General features: G+C 38.2%; 1 protein-coding gene across 1 annotated transcript; it reads right to left on the bottom strand.

Moving 5' to 3' along the window:
* Nucleotides 1–11636: 11636 nt before the first annotated feature.
* LOC113068318 (delta-type opioid receptor-like) lies at nucleotides 11637–25047 on the bottom strand. Its single transcript, XM_026241025.1, has 3 exons — nucleotides 24557–25047; nucleotides 13264–13619; nucleotides 11637–13135 (listed from the first exon to the last, which is right to left on the bottom strand). Exons 1-3 carry the CDS (start codon nucleotides 24793–24795, stop codon nucleotides 12606–12608), a joined length of 1125 nt encoding a protein of 374 aa, XP_026096810.1. The 5' UTR covers nucleotides 24796–25047; the 3' UTR covers nucleotides 11637–12605.
* Between the last annotated feature and the right edge of the window lie 2640 nt (nucleotides 25048–27687).

Raw genomic sequence — 27687 nt, 5'->3', positions numbered from 1 at the left:
CAAATTGCCAGCTCATTTTTATAAGAAATTGGAACATGGTTTCAAAATATCAGAATAGCATACTTTTACTATTGATATTATTTTCCTTGTGCTGGTTGCTACAGCTTCTACATTGCAGTTCTCTCTTTCAAAATAGATTTAAGAGGATCTTCATGGTCAAATAAAGGTAAATACTGTAAATAAGATAAGAAGTTTAATATTTTAGCCAATATATTAGTCTATGATGTACACATTTGCTGCATAGTTGAAATGACTGATGTTGTTCTATATAGTTGTAAATAAATGACTGTAATAATATTAAAACTTCATAATCATTGGGAAGAAGGAGGCGGGAACTGGCGGACAATCAAATAAAACTTTAATAATCAAATAAACACAACCCAGCGTGGCAGCCCCTCACGACCGACTGCCACGCACAAACACAACTAAAATCCAGGCCTGGTCCTCTCTCGTCCTTCACTGTCGTCGCTCCTGTTATATATCCTTCCATCTCCTCCGTGGGACTCGAGACCGGTGGGTTGAGCAGGTGTCGCTCATTTCCAATCACTCCACCGGCCTCGCTCCATTCCTACAGCTCTCGGCCCCGGCCCACTCACCACAATGACTAATATGGTTAGGGAATTTATTAACATCCCATGCCTCAGTCACACACACACACACGCACACACACACACACACACACACACACACATACACACACACGCACGCACACACACACACACACACACACACACACACACACACACATTAAAGCTCTGTTTGTTTTGTTATGTAAAACTACATTCTAATATACTCATCATCTCACACTTTTTATCACAGGTCTTCCTCAGTACTCTTCGGGTACTATGGTGAAGCCTGGTCTTCCTGCCACTGTAGACCTGTGTGTTCCTCGAGAGAGCACACTAGAGAAGAGGAGTGTTTGTGGATTACGTAGAGAACTAAAAGTCTAAAATGTGTCATGTGGCCAGGGATGATGAAGCCACTCGATTGAGGAGTGATACATTCTCTTACAACAGAACATCAGTCCAGTAATTCAATTGTTGATATTCTATGCTGACCTGAAATGAGGTATTCACAGACAATGTGTTAGAGTCTGGAGAGATTATTTGAATCAGAAATAAACATGACATACAGTAAATACATAAGTCTTCGGAAATCATATCTTGTTTGCTACTATTTTCCTTGAGTATTTAGGCCCAAAGCGTGATGCATAGTGCTGGGTCATAACTGATTACATGTAATCTGGATTACAAAATCAGAATGCAAAAATTAAGTACTTGTAATTGGATTATGTTTTAAAATACACATCAGATTATATTATGTTTCTTATGGATTTGGTGGTATCTTTGTTTTCACAATATTGCGTATAACGGGCTTTCATTTAACCAAACACCTTAATGATGGATTTGTGTCTTACAAAAATATAGCTTTTCAGTTCATAAGATGTTATTTGATGGCATTATAACAAATGTACTGGGACAGAGGATTAGTGGAAACTGGTATTTATTGAAGGATGCAGAATAAAACAGTGGGTGAATAGTGAGTGGAGATTGAAAGAGGATCCTTGACAATGGGTATCAACTTGCCGGATGGTGTACAAAAAGTGTACAAATAGAGGTAACACTGGAGAGTAACTGGGACCACGGTATGGAGAAGGCAGATGGCTGAGAGAGAAGGTAAACACAAATGGTTAGTATTAGTAGGAGTTAACTCAAGTAATTAGCAGGTGAATGTTCCGCGGGGTAGTCACGAGATCGGACAACTGAGGATCCAAGGTGTGTGCCTTTATAGTGCTGGGGAAGATTTATAATTGGAAGGTGAACAGGTGCTGATGATTAATATTCAGGTGAGGGAGTGCATTGTGATGAGCCTGACTGACTAGTGACAGTACTCCCTTCTCCAGGGCCGACTACCCCGACGACGTGGTGGTCTTCCTCGGCCTCCGGGAGCTGGGCAATCTGGGTGCGAGGTATGGAATTCCTCTAGGAGCATAGGGTCTAGGATGTCGTCTCGAGGGACCCATGAACGTTCTTCTGGGTACTCTAATCTCCCATCACGTCGCCGGGATTTCAAGATCTCCCTTACTTTGAAGACGGCTCCTTCCTCTAGCAGTAATGGGAGAGGGGGTTCCTCTTGTCCAGCCAGGCTCTGTGGAGACAGGAGGGTGAAAGGGTTTTAGAAGTGATACATGGAATGTGGGATGCATTTTATGTTGAGGAGGGAGTTGGAGTTTGTAGGTGACTGGATTGACTTGTTCTAGGATGGTGAAAGGGCTGATCAATCTGGGACTCAGTTTCTTGCAGTGCAGGCGCTGTCGGATGTCGCGAGAGGACAGCCAGACCTTCTGTCCCTGTTGGTAGGTGGGAGTAGATGCGTGACCCAGGTTGGCTGCCGTCTTCTGTCTGCGCACTGTCCGCTGGAGGTGATTGTGTGCCTCGTCCCAGACTCTCTCGATCGCCCGGAACCAATAGTCGATGGCAGGAACATCGGAGGGGTCCCCAGACCAAGGGAAGAGTGGGGGCTGGTAACCGAGTATGCACTGAAATGGTGGAAGACCCGTGGATGGTTGGCGGAGGGAATTCTGGGCGTACTGGGCCCAGCACAGGAATTGGTTCCAGGAGTCCCGGTGGCCATGGCAGAAGGTCCGAAGGAAGAGACTTCCTGGATCTTCCTTTCTGTTCCTTTCTGCTTGTGGATTGTGGATGGTAACCTGAGGATGGCTAGAAGCTCCTGGTTACCGATGTCGTAATTTCTCTCCGTCTGTCTGAGTTTCTGGGAGAAGAAGGCACATGGATTGAGTCTTGGAGGGGTACCCTACCGCGGTGACAATACCGCTCCAACTCCAGTGGTCGAGGCATCCACTTCCAACTCGAAAGGGAGATCTGGGTCAGGCTGAACAAGGCAATGTTTCTAAGATGCAAGAATGCAGTTTTTGTAACATGGGAAATATGATTTTCACAAGACAAGTTGCTGTCTAATATAAAACCCAGATTTTTGACTGTAGAGGAAGTAACAGTACATCCGTCTAGTTGCAGATTGGAATCTACGAGATTCTGTGTAGTGTTTTTTTGGTTCAATAAGTAATATCTCTGTCTTATCCAAATTTAATAGGATAAATTTATTGGTCATCCAATCTTTTAACAATTTAAACTATTAGTTTAAATCAATCAATCAATCAATCACCTTTATTTATATAGTGCTTTAAACAAAATACATTGTGTCAAAGCACTGAACAACATTCATTTGGAAAACAGTGTCTCAATAATGCAAAATGATAGTTAAAGGCAGTTCATCATTGAATTCAGTGATGTCATCTCTGTTCAGTTGAAATAGTGTCTGTTTTTACTTGCAATCAAGTCAATGATATCGCTGTAGATGAAGTGACCCCAACTAAGCAAGCCAGAGGCGACAGCGGCAAGGAACCGAAACTCCATCGGTGACAGAATGGAGAAAAAAAACCTTGGGAGAAACCAGGCTCAGTTGGGGGGTCAGTTCTCCTCTGACCAGACGAAAACCAGTAGTTCAATTCCAGGCTGCAGCAAAGTCAGATTGTGCAGAAGAATCATCTGTTTCCTGTGGTCTTGTCCTGGTGCTCCTCTGAGACAAGGTCTTATTTATGCATTAAATAGTTAATAGTTTATTCCAAACTATTTCTGATTTACAAAGCTATGCTAATTATGTCTCTATTTGTTTCTCTGTTTTGCAACTAGGATTTACACAAGCTCCAGTCTGGATCCAGAACACCTGAGAAGAGATAATGCTGACCCCTCAGAGGCCCCCTGATGATGCTAACCCTGAAACAAGATAGAGAACTGACAAATATTGCTACTTACGCAATCACATAATAATTGCTGTTGATAGTGTTTATCATCTGTGTGACTACGCTTTGACAGTAACCACTTATAAGCTACCACTAAATATCGTAGAAACTTAATTTTCTGTAAAGTTGCTGTGCAATGATTTGTATCGTAAAAAGTGCTATACAAATAAACTTGAATTGAATTGAATTCTTGAAATATACTTTAAACTAGTAATCTTAGAATTTATTTATTTTCTTTAGTTTTTTTACATGGCACTAAAACGCCGTCATACCATTTGCACTCAAGACTATGAGTTTCTTTCTTGAGTTAGTGAGTACTGTTATACCATGGCACAGTACGTTTTTCTTTAACCTTTTTCAATTTGATGGGGGCAACAGCTTCTAATGTATCAGAGAAAATAGTCCCCATGTTGCCAGTCATTTCGTCTAGTTCAAGTGTATTTTTGGTTACACAGATTAGTTGAGATAAATCAGGCATTGGACTGCAGTTGTTAGCGTCTGAGCTAGGCTATTTGAATAAGTTTGGCTGATGCCTCCACTGGTGCTTTAAAAATTGAGAAATTTTCAACTTCTGCCACCAGCAACAGAAGTGGCGCGACGCCATTGGACCCACAGTTCAGTTCAGCAATGCATAACATCACCCATTCAGAGTTAATGAGAATGGATAATCACAATGGAAAATCAGCTATTCACTGTTTGTGTACTGAAGATCTGAATATATTGGGAGCAAAAGCACTTAATGGAGCACGTGGCATTACTAAGAGTGCTTGAGGGTCGAGGGAATGAACTAAGTCACAAATCAAAATCTGTACTGTGTAGTAGGTAGTATATTCATACTGTATAGTAGGTATTACATTTTGTAAAAAAAATTCTTTGTAGTATGCATGTGTGCTGTATGAATGAAATCTGGATGTACTTTAATTGCCATGTTGACTTTGTCACATGCCATAATAACTAAAATGCAAAAGAGCAAGTGGACGACTAGTTGATGGAACTGATCAATCAGTCAAGAGTTGCTACATCTTGCTACGCTCCCCCAAATAGAGAAGGCATTAGAAAGTCGTGCCATAATAAGTGTATCTTTAGTGCCTCAGTTTGCAAGCCAAAGCCAATTATGGGAAGGGATAAAAACTCAATTTGCGACCCTGTTTGATTGGTGAGCGCGCTGTGCTTATTCCATTCATTCGTATCATATCGTAGCCTACGCTTTAAATATTTGCCTTTTAAATAAATAATATAACGTGTAGCTATGATGTATTATTATAGGTAAAATTAGTCTTGCAACGCTCTGATTTCTGAGAGATGCACAGAGAGGCGACAACAATGCGGTGTTTGATTTGAGAACTTTTCACTCAAAGTTTACATTCATTCACTTCTGGCGCTGATCCCCTGGCTCACCTGTTATCTAGCAAACACCAGACTGTGTCAGCTTCAGCCGAGTATTCAGGCAGAATTATTCCTTGTGCGTTATTCGTTTTTTAAGCCATTATCCGTGCCATATTCGGCTTCAGGCACAACCCTAATTATTACATTACATATTTTATTTTTACATGCAACATAGATAAGGTCATATAGTAACAGCTCCACGCAATATTGTAATTATAAAATTCACGTCGTACTTGCAAACACTTTGTATTCATTATGGTTAATGCATGCTGGAGTAGGCTAGTTGATTGTTTCCGACAGAGCTCGACTAGTCTATGCAAGCCCTAGTACAGTATGACAAAAATTTCGCTGTATTTATGTGCGCATGTCCAGTAGAGCCAAACGTATCCATTCTAGCCTTGCTGCGCGCATTTGTCATATCCCGAGCTTTGCGTGTGTCTGTGCACTGTGCCAAGGCATCTGTCATATACATTTTTGACCACAGATATAATGTCAACAAAAAATAAAGTCCATAAAAATTATTTGACCTTACAGTTCCACACTTTGTTTGTTTATCCAAGTTTAGCTCCCAGGGTCGGACTGGGGGTAAAACCAGTACTCATTACCAGGGCCCCAAAGGAAGAGAGGGCCCTTGAAAAGTATGAATCTGAAATATATATTTTTTACCTGGATATTTTCATGGGTGGGGGGCATGGGGGCCCATCAGGATCACCTATGCATAGGGACCGGGATCTTGTGTAACGCCCCTGTTAGCTTTAACCCTAATTATACACACTTGAACCAGCTAATCAAGCTCTTACTAGACACGCTAATCTTCCAGGTGTGTTAAGGCCAGTTGGAGCTAAACTTTTCAGGACATTGGCCATCCAGGATCTAGTTTGGAGACCCCTGTCCTACAGAGTTGTTACTTTGCACATGCTTTTTGATCATTACAAATAATAATGTAAAATGATTTTCTTAGAATAGGAGATATGCTTTCTCTCGCATCACAAACATTATCAGTAGTTAATATGTGGTCTTGAAGAGAACCCTTTTTTCTTTCATTTGGACTCGGTCTTGGACTTGGACTCGAAACTTTTGGACTTGGACTTGACTTGGACTCGAACCTCTTTGGACACGGTCTTGACTCGGTCTCGACTAGTCCTGGACTTGGACTTGACTTGGACTCAACAAAGCTGGACTTGACTACAGCTCTATATATTAGGGGGTGTAATGATACGCGTATTCATATTGAACCGTTCGGTACGAGGCTTTCGGTTCGGTACGCGGTACGCATTATGTACCGAACGGTTCGTTGGACTTATTAATTATATTTGAAAAAAAAGAAAGAAAGTGAAATATAATGAGATGCGTTCAACAGGGTAGCGCAATAACCCAAACGACGTAACAGGCAACGCCCCTGACACCCCCGAAGAAGAAAAAAAACACCAACATATATGTTTATGTTAGGCTACTCAGTCAGGCGCTCGCTCGCTCAGTACGCGATGAGTGAGCGAGCAGTTCATGCACGGTATGCGGTGGCCAATGCGTTTAACAGACCAGAAATAGAAGATCCTCCAATAACCAACAGGTCTGGTGTTTGGGTGCACTTTGGATTCCCTGTAAGCTATAATGGTGATGGCAAGAGAGTGGTGGATAAAAAAACAACGGTATGTCACATCTACATGACAATAGGGTACACCAGCGGGAATACAAAAAAATAAATAAATAAATAAAAAAACACCAGAGGGGATACTTGAAACATGTCAACTCATTTAGTATCTGGGAAAAGACGAAAAAAAAGGAGAAACATACACGCAACAAACTATCCCCGCAGCATTTAGATAGACATTTCCAACGGATTCAAACAGGGCAAAAGACATCACCGCAGCGATTGGTAGGCTTCATTTACGTTATAGCCGCGGATATGAGACTATCTTTATATATTTACTTTTTATTTTTGTTATAAATGCAATACTTCACATTAAAATAGAGTGAAGGCATTTAAGTGAGAACTGGGCCATCTGGAGGCATTTAAAAAAAATATACCGGGCAAGTTTACTATGTCAGAAAAGTCAAACAGATGAAGCTGGTCATAACAGCATTGTGCAAGGAACCATGCAAAATTAATATTTTATTCAACTTAACTGGTACTTAACTGGTATGTTACATTGTAACAAAATATTGCAATCTGAAAAAAATAAAAATAAAAATAAAATAAAAATAAACTTCCAATTCCAATTGCACTTAGATTAAAATGTTTAAATATATTCAACTCAAATCTATGTTTTATTCAATGCATTTTTTTTTTTTTTTTGCTAAGTAGTTTTCTAAGTAGTATAATATACATTGAGCCAATCATTATCACAAAATAAACCCTAACAAGGTGATTATGACCTCAACGCAATGCAAGGGCAAGGTCTTGAATCAACCTGCTTGGGTTCATTTTGAGAAAATTACTGACTGACTACATCAATTTAGCTGGTAGCACTATACCGGATTCAGTAGCTTCTCCAACTCTGAAGGATACTGAACAGGACATTTGCAAATAGAGAAAAAGTTACAATTCAGCATCAATAGACTATTTACCAAAAGAGTGCTTATTGAACTTTACACTAGAGTGGTTTCCTCATTTCGGAGGAGAGCAGTTACATTCCACTTTACAGTTGGGATACAATGCTTACTGAAAGGTTTTATCCAGTGGCTTAGTGAATATGTTTCAGACAGATGAGAATATGCATAAATATACATGACAACTCAATGCTTATGATATATTCCCTCTTGTCTTTAACTAGCCTTCCTTGCTACATTCTCCCTACTCATTTTTTTTCATGGTCTTTTAAGAAAATGAGAATGCTATTATCTATATTTCATCATGTCTCATTTACATTCTTTTAATGATGTGTCCTTGCTTGCATCAGTGAGATGTATTTTGTGAAGTGTTACAGGATTGTATAGCTGCATGTTGTTTCTGATGCTGATCATTATGTTGAGCTCATTTATCTTCACTGGGATTTCTGCTGTTAGTCTGACACTGTCATTCAACAGAATGAAGAAATATATGCCTACTCTCAGAATAAATTACTTTTTACATGTCACTGTGGAGTGCATATTGCTTAGTCTTTCCAAAACATGCTCCATTTATTTGGATAATGCTGATGCTGTTGTAGCTGCGGTTGTTTTGTCAAGAGATTTGTTTCTTAAAGAGATTGTTCTAGTGTTACTTGAATATATTCAAGAATCTTCTCTGTGTGAAAAACACGGATTTCCATTAGGTTGTCCTCCACCAAATTGTGGAAAGGCCTAATTTATAAGCTTGCAGCAATTTTAAAGTGATACAAGAAATTGGCCCTCTCAATAAAAAAAAAGTACTTCTTGTGTTTCACCGAGGTGTCATCACACAGATGTATTCATAGATTCAACATACTCACTAAGACAGGAGCGAGTAAGCAATGTTTAATCAACCAGGAGTTCATATATTTCTACAGTCAACATTCACACAGAAAGCCTTTTTGTCAATTATCAATTATTAGTCAAAATATATGCATACACTTTTATTTATTTGAATATTAATGTTTCCAAGGATTTATACAATATAACCAGATCTAGTGCAAGCTATTGAGTTATTCTACAGTGATGGCCTGTGGAGGTTACAATTATACACTCAGCACTGCAGCATGACCAGTCTAGATACATGCAAACAACATAAATATACCTTTAACAACCAGCAAAGATAACAAGAATCTTTTGATCAATAATAAATAATAATGTGCAGATAATAAATAATCACTGTGCAGATCATTCCACAAAAACATAAAAGCTTCTCATCAAAAATTTTACAAACCTAGAAATAAGATCACATATTCTGCTATCTGGCATTGTGTACAGAAAAATGGAGTCAAGAATCACTTTTTCAAATACAGCATCAATTCAGAACTTGTTCAATACAGAATATGCTGTGCTTATGGTGTTATGGTGAGTGTATAGAGCTGTTCAATTTGTAGTCCAATTTAGCTTTGAATATTGTTACATATGAACTAGTTATTTTATAGGAATAGTACACCCAAAAAATGAAAATTGTCATATTATGTCAATTTGCTCACCTTCATGTTGTTCCAAATCTGTATAAGTTTCATTCTTCTTATGAAAAGAAAGGTCTATTGAAATAATTTATGGCTACCATCAACTGTTCAGTTACTAACATTCTTCAGAATATCCTCTTTTGTGTTCTACAACACGAAGGTGAGTAAATGATGGCAGCATTTTTCATTATTATCTAAACTATCCCTGTAACGCATAATGTTTTATAACAGTGGTTCTCAATTCTGGTCCTCCTGATGCATTTTGTTTGCGTCTTTGTTATTTACAAAGGTATATGTCATAATACCTCAAACTTATGCACTACTGAATCTGTGTGATGATGTTGCAGGATGTTTCAAATGAAGGCATTGTGTCAAGTGAAGTGAACACGCTTAGGGATATGGAGCAGTGGACTGCATTGGGACCCAGCTCAGTTCATGGAGCTCTTTCCTTATGAAAAATGGAGTTTAGAACCTCTGTGTTAAGAGATATGACAGTGAAAAATGTATGTTGTAGAACAAAATGTGGATGTCTGTTCTGCTAACCATGAACCCACAAACTGATGCCTAAACAACTCTTTTAAGACCATGTATATAATTCAACCATGTACAAATCAGATTATATTTCTGCAAACGTTTACTGTCTAACAGTTTCTTATAAACACCTTTATATATTTTTCTTAAAAATGCAACACAAACACAATTTCACTAAAATCACTTATCATTTACAAAATCACAGCTGAGTACAATTATCAGTTTCATAACAATATATAAATCACGTGACTCAGCGAGCTAGTACAACAAGAACATATCCAGAGGCAAGGCATCAAAGACGCTTACTCTTGAGCTGTGAGTCATATAGTGGGTCTGTACTAATTTTGGTTAAGCTCAAAATCACTCCAGTTAATTCACTCAAAGATGTACTGCAATTAAAATTCACCAAGCATATAGGAGGAATCGATTAACCTCTTGAATGGCCAAACTATCTCTGGAGATTTTCAATGGAGTTTAACAGAATGTAATTGAACCACAATGAAAGATCCCAACATATAATGTGTTCCTATCTATGGACATTCTTCATTTGCTACACTTCTGACTTGACTATAAAATACAGTGACATAAAAACACTTGCTGTTTTGGCAGGAATATAACACTGATCAAATTGTTAATTGCATTCATTACAGAACAAAATCAAGACTTTCAGAAATTATTGTAGGGTCCAAAGGTTGCAATGTCACATTCAACCAATACTCAAAAAGTCAGTATAATATTTATCTTAATATATATAAGGAATGCCAGATGAAAAAACTTCTCGTGAATTTTGACCCTGCTTCTAGAAATGATCAATATGTCATGTTAAAGTAGAGCCCAGCCAATTTAAAGGAGGTTGATAATTTATTCTAACACTTTAAATGGTTATTTTGTGTTTTTTTGTTTGTTTGTTTTTTAGTTGGGTTTAGATTCCGCTTTAAAGGGTTAGTCCACCCAATAATAAAAATTAAGTAATTAAATAACTCACCCTCATGTCGTTCCAAATCCGTGAGACCTCCATTTATCTTCGGAACACAGTTTAAGATATTTTAGATTTAGTTCAAGAGCTCTCAGACCCTCCATTGAAGCTGTGTGTACGGTATACTGTCCATGTCCAGAAAGGTAAGAAAAACATCATCAAAGTAGTCCATGTGACATCATAGGATCAGTTAGAATATTTTGAAGCATCGAAAATACATTTTGGTACAAAAATAGCAGAAACTATGACTTTATTCAGCATTGTCTTCTCTTCCGTGTCTGTTGTGAGAGAGAGTTCAAAACAAAGCAGTTTGTGATATCCGGTTCGTGAACGAATCATTCGATGTAACCTGCAATATCCACCCTATCTTTCGGAAAGTTCGATTCAATAAACCGGTTGAAGAAAACGTTTCACCGGTTCTTTTGCGCTCAATGTAATGGCGTCACTGGCGATGATTGCCCTTGATTCAAGCCTTCGGTTTTGGTGAACTGGTTGAAAAAGATCCGGTTACATCGAATGATTCGTTCACGAACCGGATATCGCAAACTGCTTTTTTTGAACTCTCTCTCACAACGGACACGGAAGAGAAGACAATGCTGAATAAAGTCGTAGTTTCTGCTATTTTTGGACCAAAATGTATTTTCAATGCTTCAAAAAATTCTAACTGACCCTCTGATGTCACATTACCTTGTCACTTACCTTTCTGGACATGGACAGTAGACCGTACACACAGTTTCAATGGAGGGACTGAGAGCTCTCGGACTAAACCTAAAATATCTTAAACTGTGTTCAGAAGATGAAATGAGGTCTTACTGGTTTGAAACGACATGAGAGTTATTAATGACATAATTTAGATTATTGGGTGAACTAACCCTTTAAGTAAACCTTATTGGGAAGGTCCTGAAGTGGTGGTTTCCAGGCATCTGTCATGTACAACTCATCACTGTAATTGAACAAGGAATGCAACATTAGAATACGTTTGTTCATGAACTACAGTGATGGAGTAAGTTGGGGAGGAGGCCACAGATGATGCAGAGTTTGGTATCGTGAGCTTGTCTTCAGCAGTAATGGATAGTAATCCATCAATATTGTTTCCATGATTTATTTTTCCACATTGCTAGGATCAGGTTCAAACCATATATTCTCTGGTCTTTATGTCATAAAATACCACCTTTCTCCAGTTTTCTCCAGTCTTACAGCAGTCCATTCTGGTACAAGACATATTTCCCCATCATTCCCCAAGAGTTTCCATCACTAGGGTATGACATTTGAGGGGAGATTTTACATGACTTTCCCATGTTTGTTTTAGTTTTTTTCTATTTCCCCAAGGCTTGTCCGCTACACAGAGCAATTTATTAAATATATAATCAACTGATTATTTTTGAGCCAGTTTCCTCCAAATGGAACCCATCTTCATCTTCACTAATGGTCCTTCATCCAGAATTGGGTTATATCCTCAGAACCGGTAATATTTCAGACCCTGAAAACCAGCAGACCTTGATAATTTACCCTGTTTTGGATATTGGGCTCAGAAGGGGCTCATCATTGTGTTAGCATTTCTTCCAAAAGAATACTAGGGCCAGTCCACAATAATAAGTAATAAATGGTGCAGGAGAGGAGCTGCTTAACTCAGTTTCTCTGGTTACCTTCTGAATATGCAAAACTTGAGATAGTATTGAGTACTGTGGAGCTATGTGCTTTCCAAGATGTAGGAAGTGTCTCTTCCATTCTGTACCTAGAATTCAGTAGTGGAGATTTGAGTTACCTCAGATTGCAGGTCCTGCTGAATTCTTCTAGACTGGGACCCCCCTGGGATCTTCTCCAGGCCTAGTCATACTGGCTTCTTTCCTGTCTCTGAAGATGCACAAACTGACACTGGCTCCCTTGTAGCATTCCTGGCTCGGTTAAGACTATTCTGATCAGCTCTGGTTCGGAAAGGTTGGCAGAAATCTCTGAAGCATCTCTTAAAATTCTCATCCAAGAAAGCGTAGAGGACAGGATTAAGGCTGCTGTTGGTATAGCCAAGTGCAATACACAGGTGCCAGCTGGCAATCACAAAGGGGTTCTTTTGGCTGATGTCTACAAGTGTTTTGACAATGATGAAGATGTGAATGGGTGTCCAGCAGATAATGAAGGCAGCCACCACTACCAAGACCATTCGAGTGATTCTACGCATGTTTCTGTCCTTCTCCTTCGAGCCTGAGAAAAGACGGACACTTCTCAAACGTAGGATCATCAGACCATAGCAGACTGTGATCACTAGCACTGGTACCACAAATGCAAAGATAAACACACAGATTTTTGTCACCGTGTCCCAGTACCAGTCTGGTTCAGGGAACTTCAACATGCAGACAGTTGCACCTGTTATGAAATAAATTGTAATTAGATTTTGAAGAAGGTTAACTTTTAATTGCTTGGTTATATCAAGACACATTTTCCAACAAATACAATTTGCTTTCTAAAAATATTGCTTTTAAATACATAGTCACCTTGGTTTGTCACTTTGGTAACTGCCATGATCATGACTGGTACTCCAACAGCAGAAGAGAGAATCCAGATGCACACATTGATGATTTTGGCCTTTATGGGGGTACGAAACTCCAGTGCTCTCACAGGGTGGCACACGGCAATGTAACGGTCCACACTCATCATAGTGAGGGTGAAGATGCTGGTAAACATGTTATAGTAGTCAATGGCTATAACAATTTTACAAAGAAGTTCACCAAAGGGCCAGGTGTTCATTAGATACTTGGCACTCTGGAAAGGAAGTGTACTAGTGGCCAGAGCGTCCGCCAGTGCCAAATTGAAGATGTAGATGTTCGTGGCAGTTTTCAGCTTTGTGTATCTGCAGACAGAGAAACAACAGAGGAGTTTGTGAGGACACATGTTATACTTGTTGCCTATGTGGTTTATAGAATTGACATGGCACAGTGGCTCAGTGGGTACTGGCACTCGCAGCAAGACAGTCCTGTTTCTTGCTATAGGCTATATATATGAAGACAAACAAGCGGTTGAACTATTCCTAATCAACATACCAGATTAATCTCATTATCATTTTAGTAGAGACTCTAAGATATGCAAAACGTGAACTATGTGTGCAAATGGCAATATGCTGAAGAAAAAAATATATACATTTAGCATATTGGCATTTGCGCACATAGTTCACGTTTTGCATATCTTAGACACTCTACTAAAATGCTAATGAGATTAATCTGGTATGTTGATTAGGAAGAGTTCAACTGCTTGTTTGTGTTCAACAACAGGGTAAGAAAGTACTGGGCTATTCTGTGTGGGCTGATGGACCAAGGACATGTGCTAACCAGCTCTTTGCAGTACTGCAGGATCTGTTATCTATCCTGTTACTGGATAAAGTGATCCAGTTTCAGAAGATATTTGGTTCCATGTCCAAACAAGAAGTGTCTGAGAACCCTTAGGGACTTTGGTCCAACTGTTCTCGCATTGCACACTGCAGGAAATGTAGGTTGGTGACTAAATGAACAGCACCCTCATCCAATGGTAATTTCAATTATGGTGAAAATATCAGTAATTGGATGAGTCCAAGTGTTAGTAAATCACTTGTGTGATCCATTTTAATACCCTTCTCCAATAAATTTTGCGTCTGAAGGGTAACTCCTACAAATGCATTTTCAATAAGGTCAGGCAAAAAAATACTGCGTCCACTCCTTTCCAGCGCTAATTCTTCACTGCTTGACTTTAGTAAATCCTGAAAGAGTGTTTGAGCTGGAGCAAGTTGTTAGTAAATCTGGCACTTAATTTTATGCAGTTAGTGAAAACATCGCAGGTTTTGCATGTAACCATGGTTCCTTGAAAAGGGAAAGACACACTACATCCTTTAGCAGTTGCTATGGCAGCCTATGACATCACTTCCGGTGCACCCACGGTATTAAAGGGTGCCGATAGAACACGATTGTTTCTTTGTCTGAAGCTTGTGTCCAAGGCATGACAAGAAAAGATTCCCTTCTCATTCCCTTCTCATGGAGCCATTGTTACATGTATAACCTGAGACGTTCCCTTCAGAGGGAACCAAGCTGTGTGCCCTGTGGGAAAACCCACACTGGGCGTTGGGCGGCAGTAGTTCAGTGGCCCATGTAGGTTGTCTACAAACCGGAAGGTTGGTGGTTCAATCCCCGGCTCCACCTGACCAAGTGTCGAGGTGTCCTTGAGCAAGACATCTAACCCCACCTGCTCCCAATGAGCTGGATGGCGCCTTCCATAGCTGACACCACCGTCATTGGTGTATGAATGAGTGAGTGAATGGGTGAATGTGAGGCAAGTTGTAAAGTGCTTTGGATGGCAATGGGGTCTGTTGTAAGTGCTATATAAATGCAGTCCATTTACTGCTATGCTGAGGGGAGTGCATGCCAAGCACCAAGGTGAGCACTAAGTACCAACTTTACAGAGCCATGGGAGTTGCCCCTTAGGACACGCTGTTAGTGACGATATTCCATTTGGTTAAAAGCCTGAGCTACATAACCAAAATAACTTACCTGTTATAGGCAGCTACTGCTCTGTGTTGTATACTCAGAAGTCTTGTCAAACTGGAAAAAAAAAACTACGATGCCACATTCAGACAAAACATAGTAAATATGCGTCCAAGCCTATAGAGTTTTTTGGAACAAACTTAAAACAAACTGGTTGGCGTGATGGGTGGAGAAAAGACCTCAGATTTTAAGCAGTTAAATCTGAATTCACTTTCAGATAAAACAGTTGAAAGAAGAATAAATGAAATGGCAGATGATATAACTCAGAAGCTGGTTAAAGACATTCAGGAGAGTCCCTTTTATGCCCTACAGTTGGATGAATCTATCGATAAAGCAAACCTTTCCAATGTACTTCTCTTTGTAAATTTGATGTTTGAATGCATTTATTTTTTCAGAGGAATAGATTGGTAAATGTTTGGGTCTGAGCACAGACAGAGTAAGAACCATAGTGGGGAATCGGAACAGAGTCATTGTGTGAGTGTAACCTGTTGTTACTGTTCCACTCATGAGCTCCATCCACTGTAGTTTACATCTGGAAGCACTAGCTACCAGGAAGATACCTCCAGATCTCAGATTTGTCTTAGGTGAGGCTGTTACAATAGTCAATTTCATATAGACTAGGTCCCTTCAGTCACTTTTGTTTCAAATTCTATGTAAAGAAATGGGAAGTGACCATGTTCAGTTTCTTTTACAGACTGAGGTACAGTGGCTTTCACCAGGCAGGGTGCTTACTTGTCTATGTATGTGTGGGGAAAATGTATTTTTTCAAGCCTTGTCAATCTCCACATGGAGATCTGGTATGGAAGGCTCACTAAAGCTGAAGGGCAATGGCCAGAGAGGTAATGCTCGTCAAGATGGCCCCAAGAAGGTTCCTTCCTGACCTGCTTCCATGGCAAGTCAAGCCTCGCCATGGCACATTCTATTACCTCCAACAGCTCAACGTATACAGGGCAGAAGGACTGAGAGGACTCAGTCTCAACTTCTTCATCCTCATCATTCATCCTCTTGCTCGAAGCTAGCAGACCATTGGCCAGTTGATCAGAGGGTGTGAGGGAGATTGCATCCTCATCCAGCAGCTCACTCTCATCTCTTTTTTTTAGTTCATCAGCTATGCATTTCATCAGCTAGGTCCACCTGAGAACCCAATGAACTCATTTTCCTTCATGCCTCATTAGTGGCATGTCCTGAGCCACTGGGAACTGATGGCTGTCTTCCTCTCCTCGAGAAGAGAGACAAACGAAAGTAAAGCTTTTTCATAGAAAAAAGTATACAATGAATGCATATTGCCCCTCGAAGGACATTGTGTGCATGCTCTTCATCCAAACACAAGAAGCAAAGATCATGTGTCATCAGGTGTCAGAAACACACTTTTTGAAATGTCTTGCTAGTGCTCGCCATTTTGAGAAAAAAAGAACAGCGTTCTTAGCAGAATGCACACTTCAAACTAAACAATCCTTGAAGTTGATGATGTGTTTTATCAGTGACCTTTAATACTATTGTCACAGTGACCTCATAGGCTGTCGCCTATTTTTATTGATGTGTTTATTGATATTATTGATTTTATTGATTTGCTTCTGACAATGGTCACAGTGAAGCCATCCCCATAGCTTCCGCTAGAGGACACAGTCCAAGTTACAATATATTTATTCAAGGTAGCCAAATAAACTGCTCTTAATAAAGTACATTTATTAGAATCCTTTGCTAAGAGCATAGCTGTAAATATAAACTGTTCATTCTTTTTGTATCACTTTCAAATCTTTCACAGCACACAATCACCATTTGTGTATTGTGTATATCAGGTAATAAAATGAATAAACTAGGGTGACCTAATGTGCCATTTTTCCAGGATGCATCCTGGCCAGTATTTCTACATTTCTTAAAGTATCCAGGTTTTGGCTTTGTTTCCCTGTTTTCATACTTACTGAAGATAATGATCGGAAAGTATTAGTGACCAATAACATGTACATAATTGACCAATCTTGGCACGCCAGACAGACAACAGCCAAAGCAATGCAAATACGTGTACATATTAGGTGTGTTTGACATAAAGCGGCGCTGCGCTTAAAGAACGGTGTATGACATCACAGTACTGTGAGAGTCATTTGAAAGAAGCCATCTGCTCTCTATAGCGCTCACTGTACTTTGATGTAATACAACGATTGGACTGCGCAGCAAAAACAAAACCAAAACCTGGATATTTTAGGCAATACAGATCCTGGCCAGGACGTCTCCAGGAAAAAGGCAATGTATGATCACCCTAAATAAACACACTTTAAAAAAATCACACAATGTAAAAGAAAATATTTAGGTATATATTGAAACTCCATTTATAGTATACAATATACACGTGACTTAATCTAGCCTAGTGCAAGTTAATGAGGTGTAACATTTTACAATTCTTAACACAAACACAGCTGGTATTTTATATTAGTTATGGAAGTGCAGAGATCTTATCTTGCCGATAATATGCTGAATTGTGGAACAGACCACAGGTTGTGGGTGGAGGTGATTTTGTGAAATGCTGGAACAATATAATTTCCCAAAAGAGAGGAGGATTATTATCACAGACTAAATTAATGATAAATACATTGATGTCATCCAAAAGGCAGACAGTTTGATCTCAATTTTTCCCAGGTAATTGGCAGTTATGTAAATGTCTATGAATAACATTTAGTCCATGGAAAGACCTCAAAAAAAAAAAAAAAAATACATCTCATCTCATGCCTTTTCCCAGAGCAATTGTCCAGAACAACTGGCAGTGCAATACAGGCTCTTGCATTCTTCACTTTTTATCTTCATCGAAATCTATCAAGACAACCCTGCTCATTGCTCAGTCAGATCTAAAGCATTTGCAGTATTGAAGGTTGAAGGAAAATAAAATATATGAGAAAATGGTATGATCTGGCTTTGGATGAAAAAGAAAAATACTACTTCATTTGTGTTTATCCTTTATAGTATGTTTATTATATATATATATATATATATGTGTGTGTGTGTGTGTGTGTGTGTGTGTGTGTGTGTGTGTGTGTGTGTGTGTGTGTGTGTGTGTGTGTGTGTGTGTGTGTGTGTAGAAATAAGCTTCTAAAATTACAAAAATGACAAAAACTGTGAATGTCAAAGTTCAACTCAAAAGCATGATTGTTTACAGAGCCCAGTGTGAAAATGTAATGCCAGTGTCTGATATGTTCTAATTACATTGCATTGATCCATGTTACAACTATATTTACTACATTTCCTTGTAGTGAGATAGAATGTAATTAAACTATTTTTAATATTTATTATTTACAAAATAAAGGTCTACAAATTTAACTCGCCACTTTCAGTTTAGTTGAGTTTAAACGTGAAAGATATTATTCACAGCTTACATGACACCAGATTTTATCTTGCATGCACATGTAATATATAATATATAAATATACATATATATATATATATATATATATATTATTTTATGTGCTCGAGTCTATGGTTTGTTGTCTTGTTAACCATCACTTTAAATCACTAACAACAGCTGAAATTGTCCTTACTCTGTGACAAGCCAGCAATCAAGCATGTTAAGCCGATGTAAAGAAAGCATTCATCTTTACATGCCTCAAATATTAATAAAATAATTATAATAATAATAATAATACATTTATCAAACACGTTTAATCTGTGGCACCTAAAAAAATAATTTGGCACATAAGTTTCTTTCTTACAGGAGCCAATGGCCCCTTAAATGTACAGCATGGATTTTTTGGCCACCAGGGGGCACTCAATCAAAATAATAACATAAGACGTACTTTGATGACGTCGGGAAAGAGCGTAAGGCTCATGGGAGTTGTTGTTCATTGGAACACGTGCTCTGTCGCTCCCTATCATTCCTCACTCATTCTAACTTAGTATTTTGACAATCACGTCTTTTCGAACGGAGAGATATATGAATTATGAGACCCCTATCAAGTCAATATTCCATCTAGCTAGTAGTAATATATGTTAAAAAACACGGCCGCCTTTCGTTAATAATTATAATTACGTTATACTAAGATATCGAACAAGTTAGAGAACTGCATTTGAAGCTACTTTATTCAGCTAGATATAGAACAAATGTAGATTTACATGAGAGCTAGTTTCACAAGACATCATCATTTCACAAAATATATGGATAGATAAAGTTAGCTGAATGGATGCATACCTGTTTATCAGAATGCAAGCGAGTTCGGCATCTCTCTGTAGTTTCAGCTTGTCACGAAGCTCTCTCTATCTTGGAAATGCTACTCCAATATTTCCCCGTGTCTTGTTGCTTCTCTTGTCCCAAAACCATCTCGGGTCATTTATTTCACCCCTGCGTTTGCGCTTCACGGAACGTGCAGGCAAAGCATAATCATGATCCATAACTAAGTTATTGATTGAGGTTTAAATACGAATATAAACAATATAAATATAAATATAATAGTCTCGATCAAGGCTACTACTTTGTCTACTTCATCTTGTCTTTGTTTCTGTTCACCTTTGTATTTGGTGGTTCCGCAGGAAGTTAGATAAACTATAGGGGTCAAAGTTTATATGACGTCATAGACGGGTGACAAAGCGGAAATAAAGAAACGTGCCGTGTCTTCTAATTAAACTATAATTTTCTCCGGACTTGAAATTTGTGGAAACTGTCGGGATGATGTAAGTACACAACTAAAAAATATATATAACATAGATATAGTGATTTCTGCTATTTTTAAAGCAGAAAAATAACATATTGCGCCTTTAATCGATTTTTTTTTTTTTTTTTTTTTTGGAGCCCTGCTTTTTATAGAAATTCCCCTGAAATGTGCAAGAAGTGTTGTAATATAATTTTGTAGAAATGTTACCACAGGCACATGAGTCTGGGATGGGTTTGGAACAATATGAGGGATATTAAATAATAATGGATGAATTATTCATTAAAATAATAATAATAACAATTACCCATTGGGCTTCCTGCAAAAACAATAAACAATTATAAATGTGTCTCCTCTTCTTAGAACATGTTGTTTAAATGCATACGTTGTGGATGAAGATGAAGTTTATTTGCCTGTGCTGTGTACTGTACGTAAAGGACACCACTATATGGCAGAACAACAAAACAAGCCAATTACAGACGTACATAAACTGAACACCAATTACAGTCAAGACCCTTTTCATCACAAAGTTTTCTTCTCTGCCTCTTCCACCTTTAACATGTGTTGCTGTATATGTACCAGACAGCCTCACTTGCTGTTGTTGTTCTAAGTATGGTACCAGCACTACAGGCTTTCTAGTCCAGCCTTAATAATCAGACCTCAACTGCCGAGCTCTCAGTGACGGGTGATGTAAAGCCCCTAAGACAGACTACTTACAAGAGCCTTGAGCTTCAACTCTATTGTGTGATTAGCCATGATGTAGTGCTAATGCCCACCATCTTCTGATGTCCACCTGCATAAGGGTATAACCTGGCGTGGCAGCGCGGCGCTCACTGGGTCCAAGTTACACTGGTCTAGTGTATTTTTATTTTGCCCTCATTCCAAAATGAGATTATTTTTCATTTTCTTTTTCACTTTCGTTTCTTCCTCAATCTATCATTTCCTGTGTTGAGCTTTGCTCATAAAATAATGCTTAGAAGATTGAATTTTTGCTGCCGCAATTTCAGCTCATTTTGTCTGATTCAAGCTGCTGGGGACTACCGTATTTTCCGCACTATAAGGCGCACTTAAAAGCCTCTAATTTTCTCAACAACAAAAAAACGACAGTGCGCCTTATAATCCGGAGCGCCTTATATATGGATCAAGACGCTCAAGGCGTCTTTATCTGACGGTTTTGTTGACATTACCTTTAGCACAGCTCCATCTAGTGGATGCATAATGCAAACCCAGTCGAACGTTTGACTGCAGTATCTTCTATTCCAGTGGATCTCAACCTTTTTTTCCACCGGGCTGCATTATGGTCCAAGTGCAAGTCTCGCGGGCTGCACGCATATAATTTACTTATTACGTCACCAATACAAACCAACCTGATTTATAATATTATAGCCTAAATATTATGGTATCTCATCGATTAGATTCATTGAAATAAATAAATAATTCTACTCCCAATAATTAAAACACCCGATGCTGTCGGGAAATGAACAGTTTTGTGAAATTCGGCTCCATGTAGTAACAGCACAATGAAGTTTTGAATGTAAAGCCTGTGTTATACTTTCCACATGAGCAATCCGGACGCTTACACGGCCAGCGCGGACACATACTTCTTCCATTTATAATTCTGAAAGTGTACGCTAATGGTCCGCTCTGCAACACACATGTGAACAAACAATTTCCCAGAATTATTGCACATCGCTCTCTTTATATTCTTTTATTGACGGATTGCACAGGTTAAACTGGCAATGGGCTTCTTCACACTGCCTGAACATGTGCAATTGTGCTTTTGGAGCCTACCTATCGGTCCATAGCGGACTCGTGGATGCAAGAGAGTATAAGAGGCTTTAAGATGCAGTCTGTAAGACGCGCGACATTGCAGAAAATGTGCATTCACAAATGTAGCCTTAGTTGATCCAAATATGGAAAGCACTTTTGAATTTAATAATATGAGGTTCTCTCCAGAGATGTTTTGCCACATTACTTCAATTAAGGATGATTGCTGCGTAGTATATGGTGTTTCCATTTGCCTGAACTTCTTCAAGTGAGTTGCGGGGCAAACCGAAAATCCTCCTTCACTAATGATACTGTGACTATTCTTTTTTGTATGTGTTCCTTCGCTGGCATTCTCCACATTTCTTTTTTCTCCCTTAAAAACAAATTTGTAATTTCTGATGCTCAGCTTTTATGTGTTTGTAATGCAATGTGAGTAAGTCTGCTTATATTTCTTTAGTAGCCTATTTTTTTATTATTATTAGGCTAATGTACAAAATAAAATTAACAGAAAGAGGAATTTACAGAATTGGAATAAAAAAAAAATCACTGTAGTTCCACAAAATAAAAATTCCACCGGTGTAATAGAACAGAATGATAAAGAACAGATGCACTTATGATTCTGTTTCCACTCTGGGGTAAGCATTTAGGAAAATCCAGTCTTTTTAGACAAAAGTAAGTATATAAATAAATATTATTATGTAAATTAAATAAATACACACTACTTGAAAAACTTTAAAAAATCATTAGACTATTTGAAATAAGCCTCTTCTTCACACCGAGGCTGCATTTATTTGATAAAAAATACAGTAAAAAATATTATCAATAAAAAAAATAACAATATCACATTAAAGATTTATATAAACATTATTACCGTTTAAAAGAGCCTTTTTTTCTGTTTCAATATATTTTAAAATGTAATTTATTCTGTGATGCAAAGTTGAATTTTCAAAAATCCTTCAGAAATTAATCAGCTTTGCATCACAAGGAATAAATTACATTTCAAAATATATTTAAAAAAACAAAAAATATGTTTTTATTGTAATAGTTCTTTTAAACTGTACATTGCACATTTAAATACATTTTAATTCATTTTTCTTTTTACATTCAATACAATTCTGCTTTATTTATTGATTACTTCATTTAATTGTAAATTTATTATAGTTTTTAACAATAATTTGTTTTTGCTAGGAAAATACAATTTGACCAAAAAACATGGTTTTCAAGGTCTTAATACTGTATCTTTAATCTTCATATGAACAATTCAGATGTATTTCACAGAGTTAATCTTGATAAAATACAAGTCTTAATAATGGTTGTTTATGTTTTCCCTGCACTCTTAATACATTTTCTAATTATTCAAAGTGAAAGCACCTCATATTAAAGCTAAGCTCGACTCTATACTCTGAGGCAGAGAAGAATTAGCGCTCAATTAGTATGTTGATTAAAACTGTCTGTGTAGAAGCACCTCAGTATCAGGAGACTAGAACAATTACTGTCATAGTGACGACCCACAGCTGCGGCGGCTCCTTTTTACACAACGTCATTTTCCAGACATCCCTGCGACTTGAAGACTCTCGCTGTGGCTGTCAGCTTCAAGCTTATGAATTAAAATGATATTCCACTTTGCACAAAAAAACTGCCTTTTGTAATAGAATGAAAGGTGTTTGATAGATCTTTAGTTTAAAGGTTTGAGGTTAGAAATGTAATTTAAGCACCTCCTCTTTGCCTCCACTCACAGAGAGATATTTTTTCACATCTGAATGCCACACGCTGGAATGAAATGGATTAGGGTACACACATTTATGAGCTTTGCTGTCTCTTGAGATGGTCATGATTATGTCCCAAATTCTATTTCCATCAGATGGTCCTTAAATGAGGTCATTTCCTGCCCTAGATGGTTTCATCAGGACCACAGAAGTGAGAATCTCCTCTCTCAAGACTTGATATTTGACAAATAAAAAGACCTCTATTACAGTCACTCATCAGCAACCCAATTAACATGAGGGGAGGAGCACATCTATTACAGACATGGACGGGACTACAGATCAATACATGATAGCATTTGTGTTCATCCACCCTGCTCACTACAATCTGAAAGAAAAGACCTATGGCAATAATCTAAGGCATGAAACTTATTACAGAAGTAATGTAATGCATGACCTGCATGCTGCGGATTCAACTACAGTATGTGCTTTTGAAAACGGCTGATTTACACATTCATTTAATACAACCAAACCAACACAGAAAGTGAAAGACCAGGGGCAAGTTGTCACAGCAGTAACTATAATTTTTACAGTCAAAAGACAAAATGCATGAATGCAACAAAACAAGTCTTAAGCCGCTGGGGTATATTTTTAGCAATAGCAAAAAAAAAAAAAAAAAAAAAAAAAAAAAAAATTGTATGGGTCAAAATTATTGATTTCTGTGGTTCAGGTTTACATTATGTTGGTATCAAACACCTACTTCAAGTTTTGTTGATTCAAAATGTCAAGTCGAGGCAGGTTGACACATGACGTTTATGTTGTAATCATAGAGTATATTATTTCTCAGACCAAAACAGTGGCAGTCTCATAATCTTTTGCATGAATACCTTTGCATTATGTAATTGTCTTAATGTTTACATGTTAAATACTCTTATAATAGGCAATTTAATGGCAGGTTCCTTTTTTGACAACTGACCCCATATAATGAGGCAGCATGCATTACTACTGGGTCATCGTCTTAAACTGTGTTTGATGGACTTAAGTATTTTATTTATCTTTTCTTTATTTATTTAAATTTTTGCAAGGTAATAACTGGAAAATGGTTCAGATGACCATAAAAAAGAACCTAACAATAGACTCATAATCTAGGGTGAGATAGATTTGTTTTGTCTTGCTTACCTGACCACTCCATACATCACGAGGATGTTTCCCAAGAGTCCCACCACGCAGATAACGGAGTAAAGAGCAGTGATGGAAATGGCGATGATGATTCCCGCGGGTCTCTTTACCGGGTTAGGCTCGGTGTAGTTCCTCCCGTCAGGAACGAAACCCATCACGTCGTCAGGAAAGGTAACATTAAACGGGTTAATGGAGTAGAGGTCGGACATGTCGGCACCGGGGATGACGGACGGCTCCATCGCTTCAGTGTCGCTGCAAAGTAGCGCCTCACGATCTGAACTTCTCGATCTCAAAGCGAGGGAGAAAACTGTAAAATTATAATATGAGCTCGGTTTGTGCAGGGAACGTCACGCGGTTAATATCTGGCGGGTGAGTGACGGTAAGAATCAAAGTTTCCCTCTGTTCAGCGGCCGTGTAACAGGTGTGAGCGAGCTCTGCTCTCTGAACGGATCTGCGTGACGCCTCAAACTTCTGCTGTCTATGTGAGGAGAGCTCCACTACGTCATCCTGCTGTTCGGATTCCCAACATACACACGACTACTTATATAGCCTAATAAAACTCCCTGGGATTTATGAGCGATTAAATAGATTTTTGGCAGCAGCAACAGAAAAGAGAAAGACCTAAGTAGTGTAAACAGTAAAACATATCTTACAATATCTGCCAGTAACGCGCAGCAGTCTACAAAACAGGTGCCATTGGTGTAATTATTTTGCATAGGCTATGTGTAAATACTTAAATCCTTAAATCCTAAAAACCTTACTAAATAGCTTATGTTATACCGTTTTCATTTTATTATTATTATTATTATTATTATTATTTTACTTAATTTGAATAGGCTATATCTCTCATTTTTAGTATAAGCATTTTTTATGTTTCTTCTAAAATTCTTAATAAATGTACACAAAAATAAGACATGCAAAATATTTGAAACGTTGAAGAGATTGGTATGTATGTATAGACAGATCAGAATCTCAATCTGAAAAAGGTTTCAGGTATGTTTGCACATAGCCTACAATGCATTTGTTTTGGTGACATAAATTTTCACAGCACAAACAAAATGATGGTGACAAGTCACAGACAGCAAAAACAATAAAAAATAGAATAAGTATATAATGAATGAATGAATGAATGAATGAACAAACGAACGAATGAATAAATAAATACATAAATAACACAATATACAAAGTAGACAATCCAGCTTTTCTTGTCCTAAAAATGGGACATTTGTCATTTCTATGGGTCTGGCTTCCAGTCTCATCTGTGTCCACTCCATCCAGCTATTTTTAGCTGAACAAAACAATTTATTTTGCTGCTTGATATTGAAAGTTGGTGTCTTATATTATTTTAATGTATTATATTATGAGCACACTGGTTTGTAGAGCAAAACATTTTATCGTTTACTGAACATTGTAATTCTCCTCATTATTTACCTATGGCGGCTAATGAACCAGAAGCCTCACCCATAGGTTTACTTTCACATTGAAGAAAAAGATGGATACAGTAGATGGTATTTGTGTACAGGTGTACATACAAATGCAAGGAAATGTAAAAAGTGAAAAGGTATGTGTGTTAAATAAATAAATATATAAGTAGTTTATTTTATTAGTAGTTTATTAGTAGTAGTTGCCAAGTTAGCTCTTTGTGTGATGGATTGCCTGAGGAAAGAAACTTCTTATGCTTGGTGGTTCTGGTGCTCAGTGCTCTGTAGGGCCGACCAGACAGCAACAGTTCAAGGAGGAAGTGGGCTTGGTGTGAGTGGTCCAGAATGATTTTGCCATCTCTTTTACTCACTCTGGATGAGTGCAGTTCTTGGAGAGCGATAATAATATATTTAATTTGTATAGCGTTATCGCCTTTCCCTAGCTCAAGGACACTTCACAATAAGAGTAGCAGAAAACATATTTTCGTACATAATGAATTATATGGGCATTGGACATTTGCACAATGAAGCATATCACAGTAGTACAAACAATCAAATACAAGCAGAGAATCAGAACAGTTTAAAAAAGGCATAATTGTGATCAGTAATATTGGTTGATTGGTTGACCTTCAGATGAGGCATTAAACCGAGGTCCTGACTCTCTGTGGTTATTAAAAATCCCATGGCACTTCTCGTAAAGAGTTGGGGTATAATCCCGGTGTCTTGGCCAAATTGTCCCCTTGTCCTTTGTCAATCATGGCCTGCTAATAATCCCCATCCACTTGATTGGCTCTATGACTCTCTCTCCTCTACACCTCCACATAATGTTCAGTGATTAATTTCTTCAGTCTGAGAGACCACACTGTAGCATTCTATATACTTTGTATAAACCAGTTGTTCCTGAACTTGGATTGAGTCTGCGGGAGTTTGGGTGGGCCTTTGGTACCTCGGCTCCAAATGAACCATTCTTGCATAGAGTCGGGCTCCAAATTAATCACTACTGCACAGATTAGGGGACCATAGAAATACATATGCATTGTAATTGAAAGGAGTGAAATTATTTCCTTATGAAATTCATTTCTTGTGAAGCCAATAAGCCACGGAACTCACACAAAACAGATGCCATGCCATATGCAAAACCATAAAACAATAAAACGGATCTGGAGAAGAAATCTTCAAAGAGAACAGACAACACCTACCTCCATGCCCAATTACGACCCCATTCATCCGTTTCCTCTCCCTGCCTCTGAATCCCACTCTTCTCCCCTAAAACAAGAATATGCATATGACATGTTATATCTTGTGAATATGTTGTTTTTTCCACTTCAAGTTTGGTATCATTTTAAAGGTCTCTGTGCGACTGATAAAATGGTCTCAATTTCACAGTATTCACTTGTATAATGAGAAATAATCAAAACTTCCGTAGAATTGTGTTCTGCTGAGGAAGGGGTGTGTCTATCTATCAATCTCCAAGCCAGGTGTTACCCTGGGGCCAAGAGAATCTAACAAGCCAAAAGGTCTTTATGTTTTTACAACGGATTTGAAGATTTCTTTGTTTTTCTTCTTTGGGTATATCAGGCGAGTGACAAAACATTGCGGGGTGATTCTGTATTCAGAAAGCCTGTAGTATTGGGGTGTATCTACAAACTCCATACTATTTATTTTCCTGAAGTCGGATATGCATCCTTTACTCCAAGATTTATCTTTGAG

The sequence above is a fragment of the Carassius auratus genome, linkage group LG44F (genome assembly GCF_003368295.1).
Source record: "Carassius auratus strain Wakin linkage group LG44F, ASM336829v1, whole genome shotgun sequence".
Classification (NCBI taxonomy): Eukaryota; Metazoa; Chordata; class Actinopteri; order Cypriniformes; family Cyprinidae; genus Carassius; species Carassius auratus.
The sequence above is the reverse complement of the archived record's forward strand: the minus strand, read 5'-3'. Positions and strand labels throughout refer to the sequence as shown.

What these genes read in the sequence shown, in the direction of transcription:
- LOC113068318 (XM_026241025.1), bottom strand. Translation starts at nt 24,795, where the DNA reads ATGGAGCCGTCCGTCATCCCCGGTGCCGACATGTCCGACCTCTACTCC. An exon ending in GTGATGTATGGAGTGGTCAG is followed by an intron (nt 13,620 to 24,556) that starts GTAAGCAAGACA and finishes CTCTGTCTGCAG; the next exon opens with ATACACAAAGCTGAAAACTG. An exon ending in TACCAAAGTGACAAACCAAG is followed by an intron (nt 13,136 to 13,263) that starts GTGACTATGTAT and finishes ATTTCATAACAG; the next exon opens with GTGCAACTGTCTGCATGTTG.